Source organism: Fusarium musae, chromosome 6 (assembly GCF_019915245.1).
Source record: "Fusarium musae strain F31 chromosome 6, whole genome shotgun sequence".
NCBI classification, from domain to species: Eukaryota; Fungi; Ascomycota; class Sordariomycetes; order Hypocreales; family Nectriaceae; genus Fusarium; species Fusarium musae.
This window is the reverse complement of record NC_058392.1, coordinates 677,877-699,765: the sequence shown is the minus strand read 5'-3', so window position 1 is coordinate 699,765 and position 21,889 is coordinate 677,877. Positions and strand designations below refer to the sequence as shown.

The 21,889-nt window shown below is 48.0% G+C and overlaps 8 protein-coding genes across 8 annotated transcripts; 2 read left to right on the top strand and 6 right to left on the bottom strand.

Moving 5' to 3' along the window:
- Positions 1-1,661: 1,661 nt before the first annotated feature.
- Positions 1,662-3,646, bottom strand: J7337_008097 (uncharacterized protein; the record flags this gene model as incomplete). The annotated part of the gene is made up of 8 exons (XM_044825721.1): positions 1,662-2,506; positions 2,557-2,644; positions 2,694-2,727; positions 2,786-2,814; positions 2,887-2,933; positions 2,990-3,134; positions 3,236-3,373; positions 3,425-3,646. The coding sequence occupies 8 exons, from the start codon at positions 3,644-3,646 to the stop codon at positions 1,662-1,664; spliced, it is 1,548 nt and encodes a 515-aa protein (XP_044678638.1).
- A 666-nt stretch (positions 3,647-4,312) lies between these two features.
- J7337_008096 (uncharacterized protein) lies at positions 4,313-5,422 on the top strand (the record flags this gene model as incomplete). Its single annotated transcript, XM_044825720.1, has 2 exons — positions 4,313-5,208; positions 5,257-5,422. The coding sequence occupies 2 exons, from the start codon at positions 4,313-4,315 to the stop codon at positions 5,420-5,422; spliced, it is 1,062 nt and encodes a 353-aa protein (XP_044678637.1).
- Positions 5,423-5,621: 199 nt separating this feature from the next.
- J7337_008095 (uncharacterized protein) lies at positions 5,622-6,226 on the bottom strand (the record flags this gene model as incomplete). The annotated part of the gene is made up of 2 exons (XM_044825719.1): positions 5,622-5,885; positions 5,936-6,226. The coding sequence occupies 2 exons, from the start codon at positions 6,224-6,226 to the stop codon at positions 5,622-5,624; spliced, it is 555 nt and encodes a 184-aa protein (XP_044678636.1).
- Positions 6,227-7,095: 869 nt separating this feature from the next.
- Positions 7,096-8,865, bottom strand: J7337_008094 (uncharacterized protein; the record flags this gene model as incomplete). The annotated part of the gene is made up of 4 exons (XM_044825718.1): positions 7,096-7,447; positions 7,494-8,113; positions 8,201-8,521; positions 8,584-8,865. 4 exons carry the CDS (start codon positions 8,863-8,865, stop codon positions 7,096-7,098), a joined length of 1,575 nt encoding a protein of 524 aa, XP_044678635.1.
- A 2,191-nt stretch (positions 8,866-11,056) lies between these two features.
- Positions 11,057-11,950, bottom strand: J7337_008093 (uncharacterized protein; the record flags this gene model as incomplete). Its single annotated transcript, XM_044825717.1, has 1 exon — positions 11,057-11,950. The coding sequence occupies one exon, from the start codon at positions 11,948-11,950 to the stop codon at positions 11,057-11,059; it is 894 nt and encodes a 297-aa protein (XP_044678634.1).
- Positions 11,951-13,216: 1,266 nt separating this feature from the next.
- On the bottom strand, positions 13,217-14,407 carry J7337_008092 (uncharacterized protein; the record flags this gene model as incomplete). Its single annotated transcript, XM_044825716.1, has 1 exon — positions 13,217-14,407. One exon carries the CDS (start codon positions 14,405-14,407, stop codon positions 13,217-13,219), a length of 1,191 nt encoding a protein of 396 aa, XP_044678633.1.
- Positions 14,408-15,576: 1,169 nt separating this feature from the next.
- J7337_008091 (uncharacterized protein) lies at positions 15,577-19,848 on the bottom strand (the record flags this gene model as incomplete). Its single annotated transcript, XM_044825715.1, has 7 exons — positions 15,577-17,845; positions 17,905-18,504; positions 18,566-18,590; positions 18,647-18,820; positions 18,869-19,129; positions 19,185-19,377; positions 19,480-19,848. The coding sequence occupies 7 exons, from the start codon at positions 19,846-19,848 to the stop codon at positions 15,577-15,579; spliced, it is 3,891 nt and encodes a 1,296-aa protein (XP_044678632.1).
- Positions 19,849-20,995: 1,147 nt separating this feature from the next.
- On the top strand, positions 20,996-21,814 carry J7337_008090 (uncharacterized protein; the record flags this gene model as incomplete). Its single annotated transcript, XM_044825714.1, has 1 exon — positions 20,996-21,814. One exon carries the CDS (start codon positions 20,996-20,998, stop codon positions 21,812-21,814), a length of 819 nt encoding a protein of 272 aa, XP_044678631.1.
- Between the last annotated feature and the right edge of the window lie 75 nt (positions 21,815-21,889).

Here is a 21,889-nt window from a genome sequence, read left to right as displayed (position 1 = left end):
CCTGGCTTTAAGTGCTTCGTATGCATGTTTTGGTGGGATAAGGACAGGACCAAGTGTAAATTCGAGCATGTAAGCCATTGGGCGCGGACACGACCGTTGTGTGGATTTTCGTTTGAGCAGTCGTCGGCACGTAAAATTAGCCCTCGTTCGGTGTGGCGGTGGTCTCGAATCAGTCAATCCAATTGCTATGAGCTCCTCCCCTCCATTGATGATATTCTTGAGCTTGTTATTCGCGGTCAGGTTGAAAATGATGGTGGCATTGGAGATTGAGGCCTCTCGTTGGGCAATTACCCCTCACCGATCAAGGGTATCGTACTGGACGGAGGGTGGTCAGTCTGCACCAGCACAGACAGACTGCAGGTTTGAAAGGTCCATCTGGTCCCTTTGGCATGTATCGGTCTATTTGGACCTTGACGGGATTGACGCAGGGTAATGTGCTGTCTGGTTTTCACCGTCAGCATGCTGCATTTGCTTTCTTCGAACACATAGACTAGGCCAGCTAGATTGAGCACAGAGGACGACTCCCGATCAAAACAAACCTCCAACAAGAGCACAGTAATCTTGGAAGAGATAGAAAAATAAAAGATCGCGATTCTCAGACACTTGCGTAGTGTTTTCACATCAAGCCTTGCACAGCGTGCGTGTTCTCAGTACGCATACCAGAAGACAAAGCTCCACGAGGTAATGAGATCGCCCTATGTTGGGGTACTGTACTAAAAGATATAGAGATGACGACTGGTCAAATGGAAGCGGTTGCTGAGTCCATCATGCTGCAGAAGTATCTGCTTCATGATGATCAATCCAGCGTTCAGCGCCGCTTGGTCTTGGGTCAACCAGCGCCAAGCGTTGAAGAGAGGGAAAGGGACATGAGCCAGCACTTGATGGCCATGGGTCAAGGTCCAGTCCAAGCGACGCCTGAAGATGGAGGTGACGATATGTCGGCGGAGCTGAGCCAGATGTGAAAGCAAGAGGCACGTCGGTTGGTCCCATGTGGCTGGGCCGATGAGTGCTTTAAATATGAAGTCGAGATCGCGAGCAGGGGGAGGAATTTCGCACGAAACGAGAGAATCGGTCGAGTTGATGAAATGGGGAGGATAACAAAGTAACAATAAAAGATTGAGTTGTGCGCAATTGGGTCTGTTATACTGGAGGCAGTCCGTCCATTGCGATAACGCATTCGCGTTCAACGCAAATGCGTTGAGACCGGAAGGCCATCGCTCATGCGCTCATCCTTTCAGTGCATTTTGCCAGAGGCTTCTGGCCAGACGATAACGGAATTAGCGAACGAGGGAGCCTGAAGGAGGGCCTCAGTACAAAGTCAGCAGCGCCAAATGGCCTGCCATGTTGCCACTTGTGCGGGGATATGATCCGTGCGCCTCGCCTTGCTATCCACACATAAGCATTTCTTTGATCTCTTTTTCTCCAAAGAATTTCCGAATTATCCATGTCATTCGTCAACCTGCTTGGAAGAAAAACAGCCCAATTGTAAGGGCCACTGTTATCAGGTATGATAACGCTGGACAACACAGCGACAACATCTGATTCTGTCCTCCGAGGAACGAGCATGGAGCTTATGATTCCCGTGCAAATTCTCCATTTTTATAATATGATGCTGTGGAAGACCGGAGCCATGATAATATTCAACTCATTGACCTTAATCATTACAATTGATATGGCTTGTCGTCCTTGAATATCAGCCCGGGCTTTCTCTCCGCCAAATCCAGAACCATCTCAGCAAAGTAGCTATTGGCCCAAGCAAACCACGGTCGTGTAAAAACAGAGGAGTTATAAATGTTAACACTCTCATGGATCAACCCTAAACCAGCAGTATTCTCCATGATCATATTGAGTCGCTCGGTGATCTCATCGTCATCATCCGTTCCATAGATAGCCGAGACGTGTGCCATAGGCCATGGGTTAGTCGCGTTTGCATGCGGTCCACCAATTCCGCTGAATGTCTTTCCAGCGGCGTAGTATGGGTTCGCTCGTGAGAAAAGAGCAGACTTGGTCTTCTTGTACGTCGGATCGTCGCGTTTGAGGAAGCCTAGATATGGGAGAGATACAAGGCTAGGGACGTTGGCATCATCCATGATGTACTGGCCGCCATATCCATTGGTCTCATAAGCGAAAATACCATTCGTAGTGAGAGTATGGTTCCAAACTGCATCTCGAATAGTTTTGGCATGACCACGTAGCGTCTTGGAAAGGCTGCTTTGACCTCGAACTTTATCCAATACATCGGCAACGTTATCAAGCTCTACTGACATCATTGCGTTATCGGAGGTGATGTAGTTGAAGACGGACAAGTCGTCTGATGGGCGGTGACTACATGCAACGAGCCCATTAGCGAGCTTGGGTTCGCCGTTTCCACTGTTGGGTACTGGTGGCGAGAGTGAACCTGCCTGGCCGGTCCAGTTGTAGTAGCTGATGTAGGACCAGTCTTCGGCCCAAGTGCTTTGAGATTGCTCATCGATGACTCGAAGGATCTGCTTCATGGCAGATTTGACTATACCATATGAGTATGAGTGCGAGAAGGAAACGGGTGAAAGATCTCACAGTTGTCGTTGATGAAGGAAGCGTCTTTTGTATTGGCATAATACGATCGTGCGATCTTGAGGAAGCCCGCAAGCGAATCAAGTTCGTACTGAAAGCGGTCAGAAATACGATAGTGGGATCCATGGTAGCTGGCATACCTTGCACTCAAACACTGTTTGATTGTCAACTGGTCTATGCGCCGTTGATGTTAGCTTATATACATAAAGACGGGGTTTTGGGTGGACCTCACGGATTGACGGTAACCAGTGTAGCGTAGTCCTATCAATCGTATCAGTATTGAAGTATGAGGTAAACATCAGGCACGACATGGCATCTCCACGGGGTCCATACGTTGACTGAAGGGCTTAATCCACTCTCAGGCGGTGGTTGGAAGGCACCTGAGCATCCACAGTTAGCCATACAGCTCCTCACGACCGGGTTCAGGGCGACATACCGCAATAAGGGTATTCTGAAATATACCTCGCCTCAGTGTTGATGATCGCCTTGACAAGAGCCTTCAAATTCTTGTCTTGGGGTAGAAGCTTGTATAAATGTGCAAACTGGTTGCCAGTGTCGCGTAGCCATTGTGCGCTTGATTTCTTCGTTAGTGGTCATTTTGTGAGAGAGACATCCTCTACCTACGTGATATCCTGTGTATTTCATGAGCCGGCATTCTCAAATCCACAAAAAAAGAACTTACACCCGTGACGATGAATGCCAAATTCTTCTTGGCGTCAAAGTACTTGACCGTCGTGTCGAGAGTTGAAGGGAAGGTATTCTCAAAGAGACGCGCCAGGTCAGGATTTTTGACGCGCTTCTTGATGTCGCTAATGACTTTCTACCATCACGTCAGCCATGCAATCTCATTCCAAGGCATTCGTAGACGCACCTCAACAGCTGGGCTCTTAAAAGTTCTGCATTCTTCACTTGGCCTCATGAATGGCAGCTTCAACTTGCCAGATGAGAGTGGCTTGTGGGGTTTCTGCGAATAGTCGACATAATCAGGACATGAACTCGGCGTGCGACTCTGCGGCTTGTAATCCTTCCAAGTTGCTGCATCAGCGCCTTGCAGAAGAGCTAGCACACCAGTCACGGCGCTGAGGAATTTCATCGTGGTATTGCCGTTGACCAAATCAAGATGGAAAAGGAGGAAAACTTCATTTTGTCAAGGGAAACCATGGAAGCTTTAAAGTTTGTCTTCATCTCCGACGGCCCCGGGAATTTATGCAGATCTTATTCGGCATTGGCCTAAAATGCGGGGGAAAGTTGCATTCGACCCTGATTCCATGTAACGTTGAGACGTTGTCGGGCCTTTTGTAAACTATGAATATCGTGACGTAGTTTGCTTGATTCTTGGTAGACTCTGTGTGAAGCTATCGTGATTGGCGCGCTTAACAAAACTCCCGCTTACGAATCTTACTGCCCAGTGCCAGCCAAACATTGACAACGAGAGTCAACTTGTCGAAAACGAATAAATTAGGGTCAAGTTTTCCATATATAGTGAGATATTATCAGGATCTCAAGATATCATGATCTTTTGAGAATTCGGCCTTCTCGCCGATCGAAGTGGATGCTTCGGCACTCACTTATACCGAGTTCGGCGAAGTTGAGGGGTTCGGCGACAACTTTGGACCCGCGGACATCATGAGACGACATCTTCCTCGGCATTTCCCACGATACCTTCAAAAACTCAAATCTTTCAAATATCCTCTTCCAATTTCTTCTACACAAGATCATTGAGATACCCTAATTCGATTTCTTCCACTGTATATTCACCATGGCTGACTTCACACAGTACGGACATGCAACAGCAGAATGGCTAGCTGTCACGGATAGCAGGCCGCCTATTCCGGGTCATCTAGACCTGAAGGAGATGCAGCGCCTCACAAATATGTATCGAGAACAGTTGGCCCAGAGCGAGATGGAAAAGCTTAAAGACTACCCTATTCTCATGAAAGACTACACCGTCACTTCAAGAGATGGCTTTCCTCTTGAGGTTCGAACCTATCGACCAGCTTCCGCCGAAGAAGGCGCTCGTCTGCCTGTCTATATACATCTCCACGGAGGCGGCTATGTCTTTGGGAATATTCCCTCTGAAGATGGTATCTGCACTCGCATCGCAGTCATGACCAACGTCACGGTCGTTAACCTAAACTATCGCCATGCTCCAGACTATGCTTATCCGACAGCATGGGAAGATGTCGTCGATGCGTTTCACTGGGTTCATGATCATATTGACGAACTCCTCGGAGTTCCCAGTCAAGTCGTTGTCGGTGGAATCTCAGCTGGTGCCCAACTAGCAGCCTCCTTGACGCTTCGTCAAAACATCGCTCCTGATGCTCTTTCCCGACCGAAGCTCGCTGGTCAGGTTTTGATGATTCCTGCTCTGGTCCACCCAGATTGCTACGGGCCTATCATGGAGCAGATGAAGGAGCCATCTTTGTCGTCATATGTGCAGAACGCGGATGCTCCTATGATCAACAAGGCAGCCCTCGACAAATTCACTGGGCTATTGAAGGTTCAAAATCCGGATCCAAAGGATGTTCGCTTGAATATCGGCCTCGCAACAGTTGAGCAGCTTAAGAACATGCCGCCTTCGACGCTGGGTATTTGTGGCCTGGATCCTCTGAGAGACGAAGCTCTCTTCTATGGACAGAAGCTTGTCGAAGCAGGGTAAGTTTCGAGTACCAGTGCATAAGAAAAAGTCTGACAATTTTTCAGAGTTCCCACGGATGTCCATGTTTTTAATGGTCTGCCTCACGGCTTCCGTCGCTTTGGAGATCAATTGGCTGAGAGTAAGCGATGGGACAAGGTCATGGAGGACGGAATCAAGTGGGCACTCTCGAAGCCCGAGCCGACTGGAAAGTTTGAGATCAAGCTTGAGTAATCTATAAAGCGGTCAGGGTCAAATGGCATTGCAGGTTAGATGCGTCAATAAGATATCATATTAAATATACATAGAATTAGACAGTTTTTCTCCATCTGTACCAAATATGCGTGTTCATCTCCAGGTCTTTTCTGGGAGGGCAATAACTAAGTTCAATATCTCGTCCTCCATCTATTCTTATTCTTCTCCAGCCCATGGTCTATTGAAAGGTTCGGCCATGCTCCGTCACAGCGTTCTGATTATCCACCATGATATAATCGAAGCCAACAATCATTCTCATAGAAGAATGATCAATGAAATTGTTCTCATCAGTTGTAATCACATCTCTATAGAATGGGTCAGACCCCATAGCTTGGAAAGTCTCCATAGTCGGAACCCAAAACTCCGCAGCGCCGTCGAATTCAAGCACTGGAGCTCCGCCAGGGACGCGAAGAAGGTCTCGAAGTTCAGGAGTAGAGTGGTACTACAGAACAAGTTAGCTTATGTGACTAGCTGTGGCATTCGGTTACCCACCTGCGAGTACTTGTATACACCGAACCGCAAGTGAAAGTTTCCAGCAGTCTTGGTATGGTTGTTGGCCCAGTACGCGTTGAACTGCTCAGGCGTGATCCCTTCCTTCCGGTTGTAGAACAGTTTGATGTGATACACCCGTTCAAGATTCTTGGTACATGTCGGCTTGTAGGTGAAGGGGCAACATTCGGCGGATGTAGCTGGCTGAAGAGCAGAAACTGAGCGAGGTTGTGGGATGCTCGTTGCAGCAGCGGTCAGAGGGAGGAGAGACAGCAACAAATTTGAGAATTTCATCTTCAGCAACGACAATATCAAAAGGTTTAGTTCTATAGGGACTCAAAGTTCTGGGAATCATGAGCTCAGCATGTCTTCCCATCAAGGCATTATATATCTCTCCTCCCAGTCTTGGCAATCCCAATGACGCGGCCTCAACATCGTCAACCTTGCCTATATCCTTGACCTGCCTTCTTCTTTCGGAAGACCTTTTCTCAAATGCCACAAAACTTTTAAAATCTGCAGGATCATCAGCACCAAAGATCAGCACCTCGCGAGTTGTCGCGTAGCGAAAAGCGAGACAGCGAGAGCGAATAGGAAGACGCGGCGTAAGCAGAGATACCACATTGGGCATGATCCGCAACGGACTCGTGCATAATATGACTTGTGAGATAAGATTCGGGAGCCGACTTTCTTCGGGCAGATTCTTTCGTGTTGGAAATAATATGTAGTGCTTGTTATGATAAGGTGGTCTTGGCGGGATATGATGCATGCGAGGAGACGTAATAGACGAAATCGAGATTGTGGCAAGATTCGTTTGTCGCACAAGATTTGTAATATGCTGTTACCAAGAAATAAAGTGTGGCGGGCATGGGTTCATGTTTGAGGCTTTCGGGGAGTGACCGTCCAGTACGATGACGTTGAACATTAGAAGCGAGATGCACCTCATGCGGCAGAACATCAGCACCCAGTGACTGGATTAACTAGATTTCATATTTCGTGCGACGCCACCAACTCATACTGTTTACCACTATCCGCTTTAAAAAAAAAATCAAATCTCAGAAGGGTATCCAAGCACTCATCTCCCCATCACGTACCGCTGTCGTATCACCATCGACGTAACAGCTTCGTAGATACATCAAACTCATCGAGTTCCACTGAAATGACAGTTAGACTGCAGTAAATCCAGGACCTCGTCGTCTCGATTCCTTACTTTCAAAATTATCTCCAGCTTGACCCGAGCTTGCAACAACATGCGGTGCAACATCTGCCATGGTCTCATCTGTTCCTTCAAGATCCTGCTCCAAACCGACATGATCTCTGATCTTGAGAAAAATAACGGGTGACGCGATGATTAACGAAGCAGCTAAGAGAACCCAGTTGCTGATGAATTGTGCTTCAAACGACACTTTTCTGGCGTCCAGGTTATTGGAGATGGCTGCGCCGGCTGATTGAATGCCTTTGTAGAAACCGATATAGTTTGCGCAGCGTCGGCCTGAATTGGAGAGCGCGCCCATGAACCTTGGCCTCTTAGTCACCATCGAAAGAATAGCAATGGTGGACTTACCAATAAACAGTTGCTTGCCAAGCTGCATCGTAAAAGCCATAGAAGATATAGAGAAACATGGGCCCAGCATACCCGTCATCTCTCCAGTCAGTGTCAAAATCCTCGGCCTGCGACATCTCTCGAGTATATGTTCTCTGGTGAACATAACCTCCTCCCCAAACAACAAACGTCATAACAAAGAGAACAATAAGCGCAATCTTGGCTCGTACAGATCGACGAAGATATTCCAAATCCAAAAGGTATCCCCATATCGCCGCAGCTGCAATCTGCGCAAGCCAGTACAAGAGGCTGTTCAACGCCTTAGTCCTCGTTGAGAAATATGCGCCGTTGACGACATTCTGTTGATATACATAGAACCAGTTGGATGAGAAGAACATAGGAAATAAGAAGATAACGAATGGTTCGTAACGAATAGTTTCGTACAAGCCGTGGAACTCGCTTTGCCAAGTTGGGTTCTTCATCAAAATGACATATGATCCGTCTTTTCTGATGATATCATTTGCGTTGCAGAGAAGGAGGGCTAATGCGGCACCGAAGAACATCAGGACAATGAAGCCGATGTATGTGCCGTCACTAACGTCTTCATTGTTCTCAGTATTGATATTGCCGCCCAAGGGAATCTACAGGATCTGTTAGCCTGTACTGAAGATGGAGCAACATTTCACAGTGCCAAATTCGGCATGGAATAACACACGGAGAATACTTACAAGGCTCCCAATGACAGCTCCCATATTGAAAATTCCCCAGAACCAAGCAAAGTAATGACCCTTCTGATGTTCATGCGGATACGAGATCATGATAGTTCCTTGAGCGGTCCAAAGCATGGCTGCGCATACACCAAGAAGCACGCCTGCAACGATGTTGAAGGCTCTGACATCGTTTTCGTAGTGCGTATAGAGCAGAATGCTAATGGTGTAGATGCCATAGCCAATACCACCAAATGCTAGTGTCAACTTGACGCCAAGCCTGTTGACAAAAGTGCCTCCAAAGAAGCCGACAACAGCAAAAGTACTGTACAAGGCAGTGTTCTGAGATAGTTGTTAGTAAACAATATTGCCAGTCAGTGATGTTTACTCGCCATGTCATTCACAAGCTTGGTGTCCTTCAGCCCTCCTCCACCCATTCCATTGAGCGCATTAAACATACCAGGACACATGAAGCATACAAAAGCAACCATACCCAACTGAATCTTCGGTGACGCATACCAAGGTAGCGTGAACCCGAAAATACGATACTGGCGGTACTTGTAGCCCTGTGGAACGTCAACAACGCCAGTTGAGTAGTTGTATAACGCGTCACGCTCTTGATACGCAACAGCCTCCGGGTTGTTCACCGGGGCAGATTGCCCTGCAGCGGGAGTGTTGAGAGACATGGTAGGCGCTGTAGACTCGCTGAGACATCCGGGGAGCGAGATAAGGGAAGAGCTGGGGGATTTATGAACTCGTAAGCTTCATGGCGAATAGCTTACGTGGCGGAGCACGACGGGAGCTGGTGATACAGCTTATCGGCAGCTCGTGTCACTTCATACCGAAAGTCCTTATGACGGGGTGATGAGGCTTGCAGGATGGCTTGTCAGCTAAGGTAGGCTCTGCGGCTGAGCGAATATTCATAGTTCAGAAGATCACTTATTAAGAGAGAATTCTTTGATTTGTGGTGTGCAGGTGCCAAATATGGTCGTATTTTTAGAAAGATTTCAACCCTTCTCAAGTCTAAGCTTAATCTGAGGCCAAAGTGGCATTGCCATAGCCCCCAAGGAAGCTACGGAAGATACGCAAACTGCGGGACAGGGGCTTCGGATTATGAGCTATTGCGGCTGAACGATTGGATCATGGATATGGCTGACTGCATATTGATAGCCAACCGCAGAGGGCTCTGATGGAAGAGGCTTCTTGCAGCGAATAGAATGTTTCGGTGGTGGTACACCACTTTCTCACGCGAGACATTTCAGCGAGGTCGCATAGCCCCCAACCTCGCAAGGGAGACTTGATGAAATACCGGTAGGGCTGGCTACGCTGTCTTGCGGGGTCGATGGCAGTGTCGTGAGACGGACTGGTGATTCGCAAATTTTCCACGTGAGACATCGTCTCGTAAAATTAAAGGTTATGTGAGCATTAATGAGCCTCCAGCGATGTAAATAAAGCCGTTCTACAATTCCTTCCTCGGACATTGGTGTCATCACGTGACATGATTCAGATTAGCTGGCCTCTCCGCTAACTGAAGGTGGAAGAGAGATATTCGGCTACCAAAATTCAATCAGCCAGCCGATTGATACGGAAAGGCGGCCCTTCAGTCAATATTCTGGCCTAGGTCTCTCGACTGACCAAAAAATGTTACCACAAGGGCTGGATGTATCTTTTCGAGAAGGATGGGTTCTTTCGAGGATCCAGCCTAACCTTGACAGTGAGAACGGGGGATTGCAGCCGACACAGAGATCAGATCGTGTGACGTCTTGCGAGATAAATGTCACGAGCACATACCGGCTCGATGAAAGTCTAGCGCTCCTCAACTATCTCAACAAGACGATGAGCGTCGAGTCGGCCGCCAGGGCCGTCACTGCCGGTTGCCCGGACATATTTCCAGAAAATCTTGATAATCTAGAAGGTTCTAGCCCGGATGGCGCGAGACGGATTCGTGAAGTCTGGGCACTTCTTGCCGCTGTTCTCCTGCGATTTGAAGATGACTGCGACATGGTGGTCGATCTACTCGTCGCGATTAAAACGCTCCCATCGATCAACAGTTCGCCCTGGTGGGTCGACGCCGAAAACAGAAGATCGCTATGTCAACTGCCCTACTTTGACAACGTATGGCAAAACTGCTATGAATCGCTCCGATGTAATTGCCACGGCGGTAAAGATAGGGGTTTCAGCTACGATGAGAAGTACTACAGGAGAGCAGGGACGGTAGAAGCAAAGATGTATCTCCGCGGTATACCAGGAATAACGGAGTTTTGGGCTTACAAAACGATCAACCTTGTTTGTGCACAGAGAGAAGACCTCCAGTTCGTCATCCATGAGATTCACGGTTGGTTGCAGACTGCAGGACCGAAACTGGCGCAAACACTAGATTCGAGTCAGATCAAGTCTTTCGAGAGAGCAGTGAGAGGTCGGCGTGACAAGATATACGAGATTTCAGCCACCATGTTTGAGCATTGGCAGCATTGGAAGAAATCTTTTTTGGAGGTCAGTTTTGATGAGGATCATTTATCTTCTGGGGGAAGGGAGTTGGCAAGAGAATGTCATGATATCATGAAGGCACAAAACATCAGGTTGCCATTGTTTCTATAGCCAGTTCAGATATCCAATCAGGCCGGAATATGATGTTAACAGCACTCTACGTGGACACAGTGAAAAAAAAGGAATCAAAGCGGTCAAACAATCAAGGTTCCTTGTCAATATTCGTCAAAGCACTAGAAATTGAAACTATCCAATGGCAATAACGGAAAACAATGTCTTCATGTTCTAGCAGCTCACAGCGATCGGACCAAAGGTTAAGGGAAGTATTAAATGCCTGACGTCTATTGTCAACAGTTAGATAAAGTACACTGAGCTTATCACCCTCATCCCTTAGGGGTAGGGCATCTCAGCAACGCAGGAGTTCTCGAGACAAGTGCACCCGAAGTCCACGCAGCTGTATCCATTTATGTCGATCTTCTCCTCACAGTCCTTAGGAACATCGCAGTAGTGAGTGCCCTCGGGGACAGCGCTAGCGAGAGCGCGTCGACGAAGGGGTGCCACAGTAGTCTCGGCCTCCTCGGCTTGAGTGGTTGTAGCAGGCTCCTCAACTACAGCAGTGGTAGTGTTCTCCTCGGCGGCGGCAGTAGTGGTAGCCTCAGCGGTAGTGGTGGTTTCCTCATCGACAGCAGCGGTGGTGGTAGCCTCAGCAGTGGTGGTGCCAGTGAGTTGCTCGCAGTTGCGGTTGATACAGCCGCAGCGGACAGCATCGCAGAGCTGAACGTAGGCTTCACAGTCCTGGCTGACTTCGCAGGGGAAAAGGTCGGCAGGGACGAAAGCAGAAGTAGTGGCGAGTTCAGAAGTGGTTGTGTCGGTGGCGGTGATGGTGATGAAGGTGGTCACGTCGGTGGTGACATCGATACCAGAGGTGGTGAGTACAGTAGTAGTGGCAAAGGATGTCTCAGCGGTGGTGGTGGTGTCAGAGACAATCGCAACGGTAGTGGTCTCAGATCCGGTCTCGGCAGTAGTAGTCTCAGATCCAGACTCAACGCTCGTGGTCGTCTCAGCACCAGCATCACTGGTGGTCGTCTCTGAACCGGTCTCGACACTGGTGGTAGTGGTACCAACAACAGTCTGCGTGGCTGAAGTCTCAGACGCAGTCTTAGCAGTAGTGCTACCAGACGAAACCACCACGCTGGTCTGCGAGCTAGGACGGCAAAGACCAGCGTTGACACCGGAGATAGAAAGAGCGGCAACAAGGCCGGCAGCGAAGTTGGGGAACATCATCTTAGCGAACGTAGTGATACCGAAGATATCTTGTTAAAAGAGTGACTGGTCTGAAGGATGACTGAAGGGGAAACCGAAAAAATCACAAGAGGCAGCGCGTATGGGTTTTGTATAGACATTGCGCATCGCAATAATAAAGGATCGGCAGCTATGATGGATATTTCCAAGTGCATAGAGCTAGGATGAGACTATTGATTTTTGGCTCGTTTCTTTTGCGGGCCAGCCCCAACGCCGCCCTCCGTTAGGCGCCGATTCCCCTGAGTTTACCTTGGATAAGAGATTAAGTGGCGTTCGCGAGCGCAGCTAAGGTTGAAAATGCCCAATGAACTCAGGGAAATAGTTATCGGATCAGAGACTTCCGCTGCCCCATCGTGTCTTGACGTCAAGCATGTCCTGACTAAAGTTGCTTGGTGGACCATGGGAGCTACGGTCCGTTATGTTTCGGAGATGCGATAAGATTATCGTATTAAGCAACGTGTTGAGACCGGGGTTTTCTTTTTTCTTATCGCGAAAATAAAGAGGCCGTCCAGGCCAGTAAGGCGTTTTCTCGCCTGAAATCAATCCCCAACCAATGCGAGGAGCGACCAACAACATAACCAAGCTGTAATAACGCTGCAGTAGACACAAGCAATTGCGGGTTTCTAACGTGAGATTAAACTTGCAGATATTTATGCAGCAGAAGAGCAAGATTACTCAAGTTTGACCCAAGTACTTGAATAACCGGTGTGCACAGAAACCTGACGTAAGGCACCCAGATAGCGTACTAAACAACAAGTACACCAGAAAGAATCGAGCTCTCGGTTTTGATAATGGAGACAATTGAAATATGGACAATCAATCATCGCAGCGCAGCCTTATTTGCAATTTAAGTGCTATGGCCGTTTGAGTCTCAGTTTGTGAGGCATTGATGGATGGTTGTCAAGACAAATTCGATGCTGTAGGGTACGACAAGCTCGTTGGCGATCAGCGTCCCAATTTTCTGCTGACGCTAGTGCAGGGGCACTGAAGCTTAGCGCACATCCCCACTAATTTAGGCTGCTGGCCATGATCCAAGACCTCCACTAACGATATGAACATCGAGATATCATGCTCGTATCTTTCAAAATATTGTAAAATGAACGATCAAAATTAAATAATCTGTTAACCATGACGAGTATCTCATAGAAGTCTAGAACCAACTATTGAAATTCACAAGACGAATAACAGAGCGTAACATCATTATGCATGCTTGTTATTGGACTACGTCATATTAAACACGATAAAAAGTCAAGAGAAGAGATTCCTCAACTCCACAACTTCCTCCTCATCTTCTTCCCTCTTCTTCCCTCTCATTATGCGCTTCTCTTCTTTCAACTTCTTGTCCTCCGGCGTCTCTGTATTGACCTGGATATACCGTTGAGCAGAGAGGGTCTCGCCCGTATGCAGCACCATCCCATCCACACAGCTAATAAAGTGATCAAGCTCCTCTTGGTTTCGAAAAGTGACGTATCCCAACTCATTAGAAAAGAGACCAGTGCCAACTGGATGGAAGTCGATGAATTTTCGCGCAATCCTGATACCCGTGGAAATCTTGATCGGGAGCAGTCCGTTACTTCTGATGGTTGCGGCGAAGCACTTGGCCGGATCATAAAAAGTCCTAATCTTGCCCGAGCTAGCTATTCTGAAACACGTATGTTCGAAGAGGAGTGTGCTGTGGTTCCTCTCCTCGAGAAGAGATTGTGCCAGAGCAAGTGTTGTCACGACATCGTCGCCAGCATTGTCGGCATTGCCTTCGCTGCGACATCCCCTCCCAGGCTTGACGTCTTTCCACCAGTAGCCAAATGTCTGTATTAAAAATTCCAAACTTGGGTATCGTGAAGCCGGTGAGGAGGTGATATCCACCACGATGTCGCCAAGATCTATCCAGGCTGAGAAGAAGGGTATGGCAGCTGGGAAGTTTGTCGATAGGTAAGTCCAATCTGTTCCCATTCCGAAGCCCACGAGTACCAGTTTCTTGTCCTTAGGTAACTTTGATAGGAACTCCACGACAGAGGGCTCTAAATTCTCAATGGACAGAGACGTTTCCTCGCCAAAGCGATGGGGGCGGCGAATAGGCATGCCTTGAAGACCGCCGAAGCGAGGAACTTCATCTCCAAGTTTCTGGCTCGTATTGATATTAAAGGTGAGCACTTCCATATCGTTATCTTCGACGAAATGATAAAGGCGTCGTACTGGCCTTATCATTCCACGTTCCCGTGGTGGGCATGGAGGATGCCTCGAATTTAGTGTCTTGGTGAACGCCAGTCCAACTTGGTGGAGAACACGGTCACTTGCACTAGCGATTGGAACATGTTCTGTGTCGAGGGCGAGAAAATATGAGTCCTCGAGAACTTCGCGAAACCCGTTGAGTGTTGTGATTCTGTTCCTAAAGAGATCTCGCGTCGCTGGATCGTGCTCGAATTGCTGATAACCCACCATTCTGGATAGATATTTAAAAAGAAGGAAAATGGATTTCTAAATCCGGGAAGGCGTCTGTTATATAGTCTTTTCTATTAACTTTATGGTTCCGAAGTCTATGAGACCAGCCGAAATCTTCCATCGATACATCATTTTGAGCGAAAAGCTATGAATTCTTAGCCAGATGAGCGTCAGTAGGATTGTGTTAATGAGTCAAAAAGTCAAAGGACTGCTTGTTGTATTCACTCGTGAACGGCAAAAATCGAAGAGCAGCCTAGCGGGTGAAGATTTTCAGGTACGGAATGAGAGAAGTTTTATAGGTTCTAGGACGGATACCACCAGGCCTCTCTTCGATACAGGCAACAGAGTGGTTTTGGTATACAAGGGGTCACTTCTATGAGCTTAATCGACATCAACAGAAATCACCGAGAAAAGCGAAAGTCAAGAAAGTTGTCGCTGTTGAGCCTCAACGAGCATGGACCAATAGCAAAGCGCAGAATGTAAGCCAACATTAGCGAGACCCTCCTCCCATCCACAAATCTCACGCCCTTGCGCCTTGCAAACGACATAACTTAGTGGGGACCATCCACTATAAGCTTAGCCTTATATATGACGCCAGTCGCCAGATACACTTTCAGCTCACCCAAACTCAAACCACTAAGTTTCTCTCTATTCTGACTGAGCTCTCAGCCAAAACTCTCTCCTCCAAAAAACACATCTCAGCCAGTCACACCCCAACTCGAAAACCATGCCTCAAACAACCTCCGTCCCCGAAACCCTCTCCTCATTCACTGAAAAATGGTCTCCTCGTCTCATCGCATCCGTCAACGATCACCACGTCAAAGTCGCTAAAATTGACGGTTCATTTATCTGGCACGCTCATCCCGACTCTGACGAACTCTTCTATCTACTCTCTGGAAAATTGACAATGGAAATCCAAGGTGAAGAGCCTGTTGTTATGAAGGAGGGGGATATGTATGTCGTGCCAAAGGGAGTTACGCATAAGCCTGTGGCGGAGAATGCTGTTATTATGATGGTGGAAAGGGAGGGAACTGTTAATACGGGAGATCAAACAGATTCAGAGAGGACGAAGCAGGTTAAGGATGTGAGGGGGGATGTATGAGGGTACTCCAGTTGGCCAAGAACTTATACTAGACAAGAGTTGATCGAAAACATAATATTATGGCAAATTAATACCATGGCACTTCCAACTTTGGAGCTCGTTTAGGCAACGCATCTGTCTTGTGTCCTGGGCACAGTAAAGTTCCCTTCTCAGCATTGTATATATCTCCAAGCGCACGAGCGATCTCTTTGAAATGGCTGACATGACCCCCACATAATCTAAAAGAGTACCGATGCTTTTCGCTGGAAGTTAGCTGCCCGACCATATTTCGTGTGCATCGCCAGCAGTTTGGACACCGCACAACTTCTCTAATGGAGGTGAAATAGCCCCAGCCAGTGAAAATATCGAGAGAAGCCGGCTGAATATCTAGCAGAGCTGCCGCAATGTCCCAATTATTGTTCCACACAGCTTCCCTGAATGAGTCCTCGTGAGCATGGGCAATATGTTGAAGATCAGAATTCAGGGAGATCCCGAAAAGCATCTCAACTATATATGATGCCATATGAGTTGGCCATAGTCTAGGGATAACGAGTCTTCGAAATATTGCTGCGATAGTCTCGCCATGTAGAACCATAACCTTCTTAGAGTCACGAAGTTCACGAAGAGCACGTTTATCTGGGGGGCGCTCTCCACACAAATCATCTAGAAGGTCGATGGTATAATCTATCGATTGGCTTACAGACATATAGGCCTGTGGCATCTGGGGAATGGGTCGGGGACTCGAGTCATGTCCCACAAATCTGGCGACGGCAGCTGAGACCCAGGGTTCGTAAAACTTTTCAGCTGATAGGAGCCCTTGGATGAGAATATCGACCAAAAGCATACCATGGATGTTTTTAGCTTCAAGCAAAGTAACAACCTCTTCCTTGCATGTCTTACTCAAATCGAAGATGTGGGGGATGTTAGGAACATCTCCATCTCTCATGTTGCCAAGTGCTTTTGCTACAATAGCGAAAGCCTGCAAGTGCGGTTGAATCGTTTGGTCATAGCCAAGTTTTAAGACCTGGCAAATATCCAATTTCAACTCATGAGGAGGTTGGTCTACGCAGCCACATAGGGGATGCGACTCGTAATCGGGTAGTGGTGGGAAGGATTCCATCCCACCAGCGATCGCTTTGCTGAGCTCTGCGACAAGTTGGCCATGATTAACACGTGTCTGAATCAGACCAGCACAACCATTTCGACAGACCTCGTAATTCTTGTTGGCTGCTAGAATGCAATTGTCCTTTTCCAACGCAGGTATCATCCAAGGATTTTCTACTAACGACTGGAAAGAATGACATGCGAGCGCATGGTAGCTGTTCAGCTCAGCGTACATGAAAGCAAGGCAGAGCTGAGGGAAGCTTGGCTCGGCCGGCGGCTTGATGTCCGACTCATATACTATGTCAGTACGCATAGTCCGTATCGCACGGCGGTAGCGTTCTGATATTGAGTTGTCATGATTTGGAAATCCCATCATGACTTCCTTCTTCCATTCCGTACTATGCCAAGGCTCGCCTTGCGAGTGCCTAGCGCGCTTCTGGACCAATTGACCGCAAAGCCTCCAAATCGCTGTCTCCTTTTTATTCACATACTTGGTATGCTTGAACCAGTTGGTCGAAGCATATTCGAGAAAGGGATAGTCTGCGGTCCCTTGGGCTTTGCTGGTAACTGACATGGTAGAACTCAGGGAAAAGACGCGCTGTGTAGATGTCCTGTTTGGGTTCGACGTCTTGACAAATTGGCGAGCGAGGCGACCAACACGTGTTCCAGCGCCACCCTGGATGGCGGATTGTATCGTCTGTTCAGCTATTCCACGTGGATCGATCTTCATAGCCGATGGAGTCAGAGGCTCTCTTTTACTCTCTGCTAGTGCCGTTTGGAAGTTGTCAAGATTGACATACGTAATGCAGACCTCGCCAGCAAGCTTATCACAGTGGTCGGGGTCAATGTGGAGGGCCCTATGCTCACCCGAATTTGACGCCAAAAGATACTCTTGGATGGAATGGTGACTGAAACGAACTGTGTTGTCTGTTTCCTCCACATAAATCAAGTTCTCGCACCAAGCAGGTAATCTTTCTATTCCGCTAAGGAGATCCTCCTGGCGCAGAGTGTGTTGGCCAGGCTTGATAGACAGCGCTTCGCGGAGTTGTGGCAATGTCAATGGTTGCAATGTTGCGTTTGCCCACATAAAGGCCTTCTTGGCGACGTCTTGATTACGCCTTTTGACAATGCGGCCAAGGGCACGGTCAAACGTTGCAGGAAGGTCAGCGGGGATAAGTTGGAGTGCTTGCCGAATCTCAGGGTCAGTCTTTCGAGAGCATATATCTTCAATAGCAAAAAAGGCCCACAGGAACCTGACCATAAGGTAAAATCGTTAGCTTTGTAAGACTTGAGTTGGAAAAAAGCTGCTCACATTCCCTGCTCCTTGGAAGCAATTGTTTCTAGAATCTCATTCAACAAGTTGGGGTCGCTGATGACTAGGTCCCCAGTCGATAGTTTATCGATGATGATGTCGTCAACATATGAGCCAATATCTGCACTGGTACTCTTCAGGCCTGTTGTCAGTCGCTGGGATCCAGGGAAGGTGCTTCTGATTGCGTTTGTGCATGTCTCTCGAGATGAGATTAGAATGCTTATGTTGCAGGCCGTGTTATTGCCTGAAAGAAGTCCTTGGAAGAATCTCAGCAATCTTGACTGTTGATCATTGTTGCATTCATCCAGCCCATCAACAACCATGAACCAGTGTTCAATAGCTTGCGCCGCGGACAAATAGAGTTTCGAAAGTGATTGGAGAGAGAATAAACTCCACTTGGCCTCAGAAAGGCTTTTGTCAAGTTCAGAAGCTATCTGTTGGTCAAGACTATCGATATTGATGGCCGAGATCAGTTGTTGAACGCAAGACCGTAGAATTGTGTCCGCATCAAGGCTCAGCGGATCATCGAATCGGACAAAAAAGAAAGACACAAACTGTTGAGGTGGCCTGACTTGTGACAGTTTCTCAACAATCGAGGATCTGGAGGCGATAGAGTAGTCAGTGGCCTGTGTCTTCAAGCGTGAGCAGCGTAATTACTTACGACAAGACTGTTTTACCAGACCCAACTTTCAAACAGTGGTCAGCTCCAGCCATTCATTCTTTTTGGTAGCAGACGACTCACTTTTGCCAGTGACGTGAAGGACGGGCGACCCATCGATTCCAACCCATTTCTGAAATTCTGGAGTTTCAAAGACCCATTTCGCTGTACCAATATGGCGTTTGTTTCGTGTGCTGTTGAAGCCTGAAGTGAAGTTGAACGAAGATAGCTCCTCAAGGAAGCGACGTCGTTTCTGCTCTGAGCAGTATTAGTCTAGCACCAGTCAAAGAGGTATTCACTCCGAACCTGATTCATTTCTCCTTCGCTGCGCCTGTAAGGCTTCCATTTCGCCCGTCGCCTTGGAAGTCCAAGCCATCAACCGTTTCCGATGGTTGCTAGCGTCTTGCCTCTCTGTCGTTTGCAATTGCTGTTCCAAACGGTCGCACTGAGCCTTGGCCAATTGGATATCGCCTTGAACTTCCTCTGCTTTCGCTCTGATGTCCTCCACGTAGCCTCGAAGCTCAGACTGAAAGGATTGAGTAATTGCCTTCACAAGTTGATTCTTCACTAAAGGAGAGATTAGCGTATCTCTCCACCAGTCCCTGGCCCCTACCATACGCACAGGGTCGCCTAATTGCCAACACAATCTGCTGGCAGCAAGTAACAACTGAAGTGTGAAACTCGCAAACGGATCGCCTCAGACGCGAGGATTCATTGAAAATGACTTGGTACTCGGCGAATCGCGTGCAAAGTGAACCGAATCCGTGGAGGAGCTCAACGAATGATTGGAAGTAGGATGCGAAGTTGGCGAGGAACTACCGAAAGCCGATGGTTAGTAATGGATCTGGGGTTGACACGAATAGCGTTATTGTCACTAAGCGGGCGACAAGTGTCAGACTTGCATTAGCATCACGTACCAGAAATGTTAGTTTAATTGAGCCCCAGATAAGCGCCGCGATATCGGGATTCGATTGGATGTAGGTGTCGACTATAGGCGTAAACTGTTCAATTGTCTGCAAGAAAGAAGCCAATCTCGAGGCAACACTCTTCCCTCGCCTGTTCTTGTCAAGAAGATCCAACTCGGCCGTGAAAGTGATGATGCTTTGCGAGTCGTGCGACGTCGTTTTGAGCTGCTGCAGCTTTTTGCGGTCCTCGTCGGTCAAGATGGCTTGAAACCCCGCGATAGTTCTCTCAAGCTCCCTGACAGGTGCGGCTGAAGCATCCTGACCAGCGTGAGGCCGAGAAGCGGCGACGATTTGCGAACCCGCGGGCCGGGAAAGCTCCATAGCTTCAGTGTCGCGTATGAAGTATCTGATGTTCGGTTGATGTGAGAAGAAGAATGAGCAAGTAGGAGGTCTGACTTCACAGCCTGATTCGAGAGAGGCCTCACGTGCAGTCTGTGGCAGCCACCATCATCGCGCTTACCCGTTGGGTATGATTGGGCAGAACATTGGGAAGGCGTTGTTTCAAGACTCAGCCACCACCAGTTTTGTGCCTCAGCTGAAGCCACCGAAATGTGGCTTTACTCAACGGCCCATCCTTTGCTTTAAGGGGAAAAAAAAGAGGACTAGAAATTCTTGTCATATTTATATTATAACTTCTATTTAGGCGTACTTTATATCTTGTACTGGAAGGATGTTTCATAACTTTTCGCAGCACGATAAAACATGGGCCTTTCTCACTGGTCGATGCCCTCATCAGCAAGACATCTAGGGTGACGTGAATTTCCTCGCTGCTGTGAGACAAGCATATCAATGCAAGTGATGATCCAGTGGTAGTAGCCGCTAACTAGGATAAATGATTGAATCAAGGGCAAGGAGCTACAAAGACTTTAGCTTATTTTAAGCACACTCCGCTATAAGAAGCGATGTTTTCGGTACAGGACCAATGATCATTGTCATGTTTTCTATTGCCTCTTCTGGGAATGAAACAAAGCAACGAAATTGTCACGTCACATGAGTCACGGACCGGTTCCGGGCCAAGCAGGAAAGCGATTTCATGACTAAAGGTAACGCTTTTTTGGAATCAAGTACATGGCGGAATGATTCACCCAGCATGCATGATTCCAAATCTCGGAGTCAGTCAGTCAGTGAAAGCAATCAGTAGCGTGCTAACGCAAAGTCAACTAGCGCGCCTCGCCTAAGCATGCTTATTGTGGTTTATTTCCGCGGAGATGGTGAGAGACGACTTGTGCTTCCTCAATACGAAGTCTGTATCCACCAGTTTCATTCGCATTCCCAAGTATCCAATTTGCTGAGTGAATGGTTTTCCGGTCATGGTGGGGAGAAGCAGCATTGCCATTACCCAATTCCGTGAGGCGTATTAACAACTTTTCTTAGTCAGAACGACGACTCGTTCATGAAGCCGGCTTCATCATGACCATGTCCTGTGACTCAAAGGAACAACTCAAGTACTTATAGACCGTACTTCACCATGAAGTTCCAACTTGAAGTGCCATACCAAATCACATCATTTTCCAAGTCAATCATCATGATCCTTTCTTCAGCCCACGTCGAGACGCGTATCCCTGTCTTGCGACAGCTGGTCCGCGACAACGCACTTGGCGTCCTCACCACCGCTATCCCCTCAGACAAGCACTCGCATATACAAGCTAGCCACATTCCATTCGTTCTCGATGTCCAAGACGAAGGGAGCGACACTGAGCTCGGAGTTCTGCGAGGCCACATCACCAGGCAGAACCCCCAGAGCCAGGCCATGATCGCGGCGTTGGAAGGCAGCGGATCCAACGTCTTAGAACAGGAGGTTCTCGTCCTCTTCACGGCAGCGCCTCATCACTACGTCACTCCAAAGTTCTACACTGAGACAAAGCCAACTACTGCTAAAGTTGTGCCTACGTGGAACTACGCTGCTGTACAGGCCTATGGCCGCGCTACGCTCTACTACGACAGCAAGTCTGAAGCCTCGTCCAAGTTTCTGCAGAAGCAGCTCGAGGATCTCTCTGAACATACAGAAAAGTCGATTATGAACTACACCGGAAAGGGGGATCAACCTGGGCCGTGGAAGGTATCGGATGCGCCGGAACGCTACATTGAGCTAATGAAGAAGAACATCATCGGCATCGAGATCTCTATTCATCGTCTCGAGGGCAAGTTCAAAATGAGCCAAGAGATGCGAAAGGGAGACCGAGAGGGTGTCATCAAGGGTTTCGCGAATATGGAATCGGAAGCTGCTCAGTGTATTGCTGCTATGGTGCAGGAACGCAGCGATCTCAAGGAAGCACAAAACAAGTAAAGTGGGACACCATCTTGATTCGATGTAGAGAATGTCAACGCTAGACAGCTGTAAACCTAGCTTATAGCAACTCAA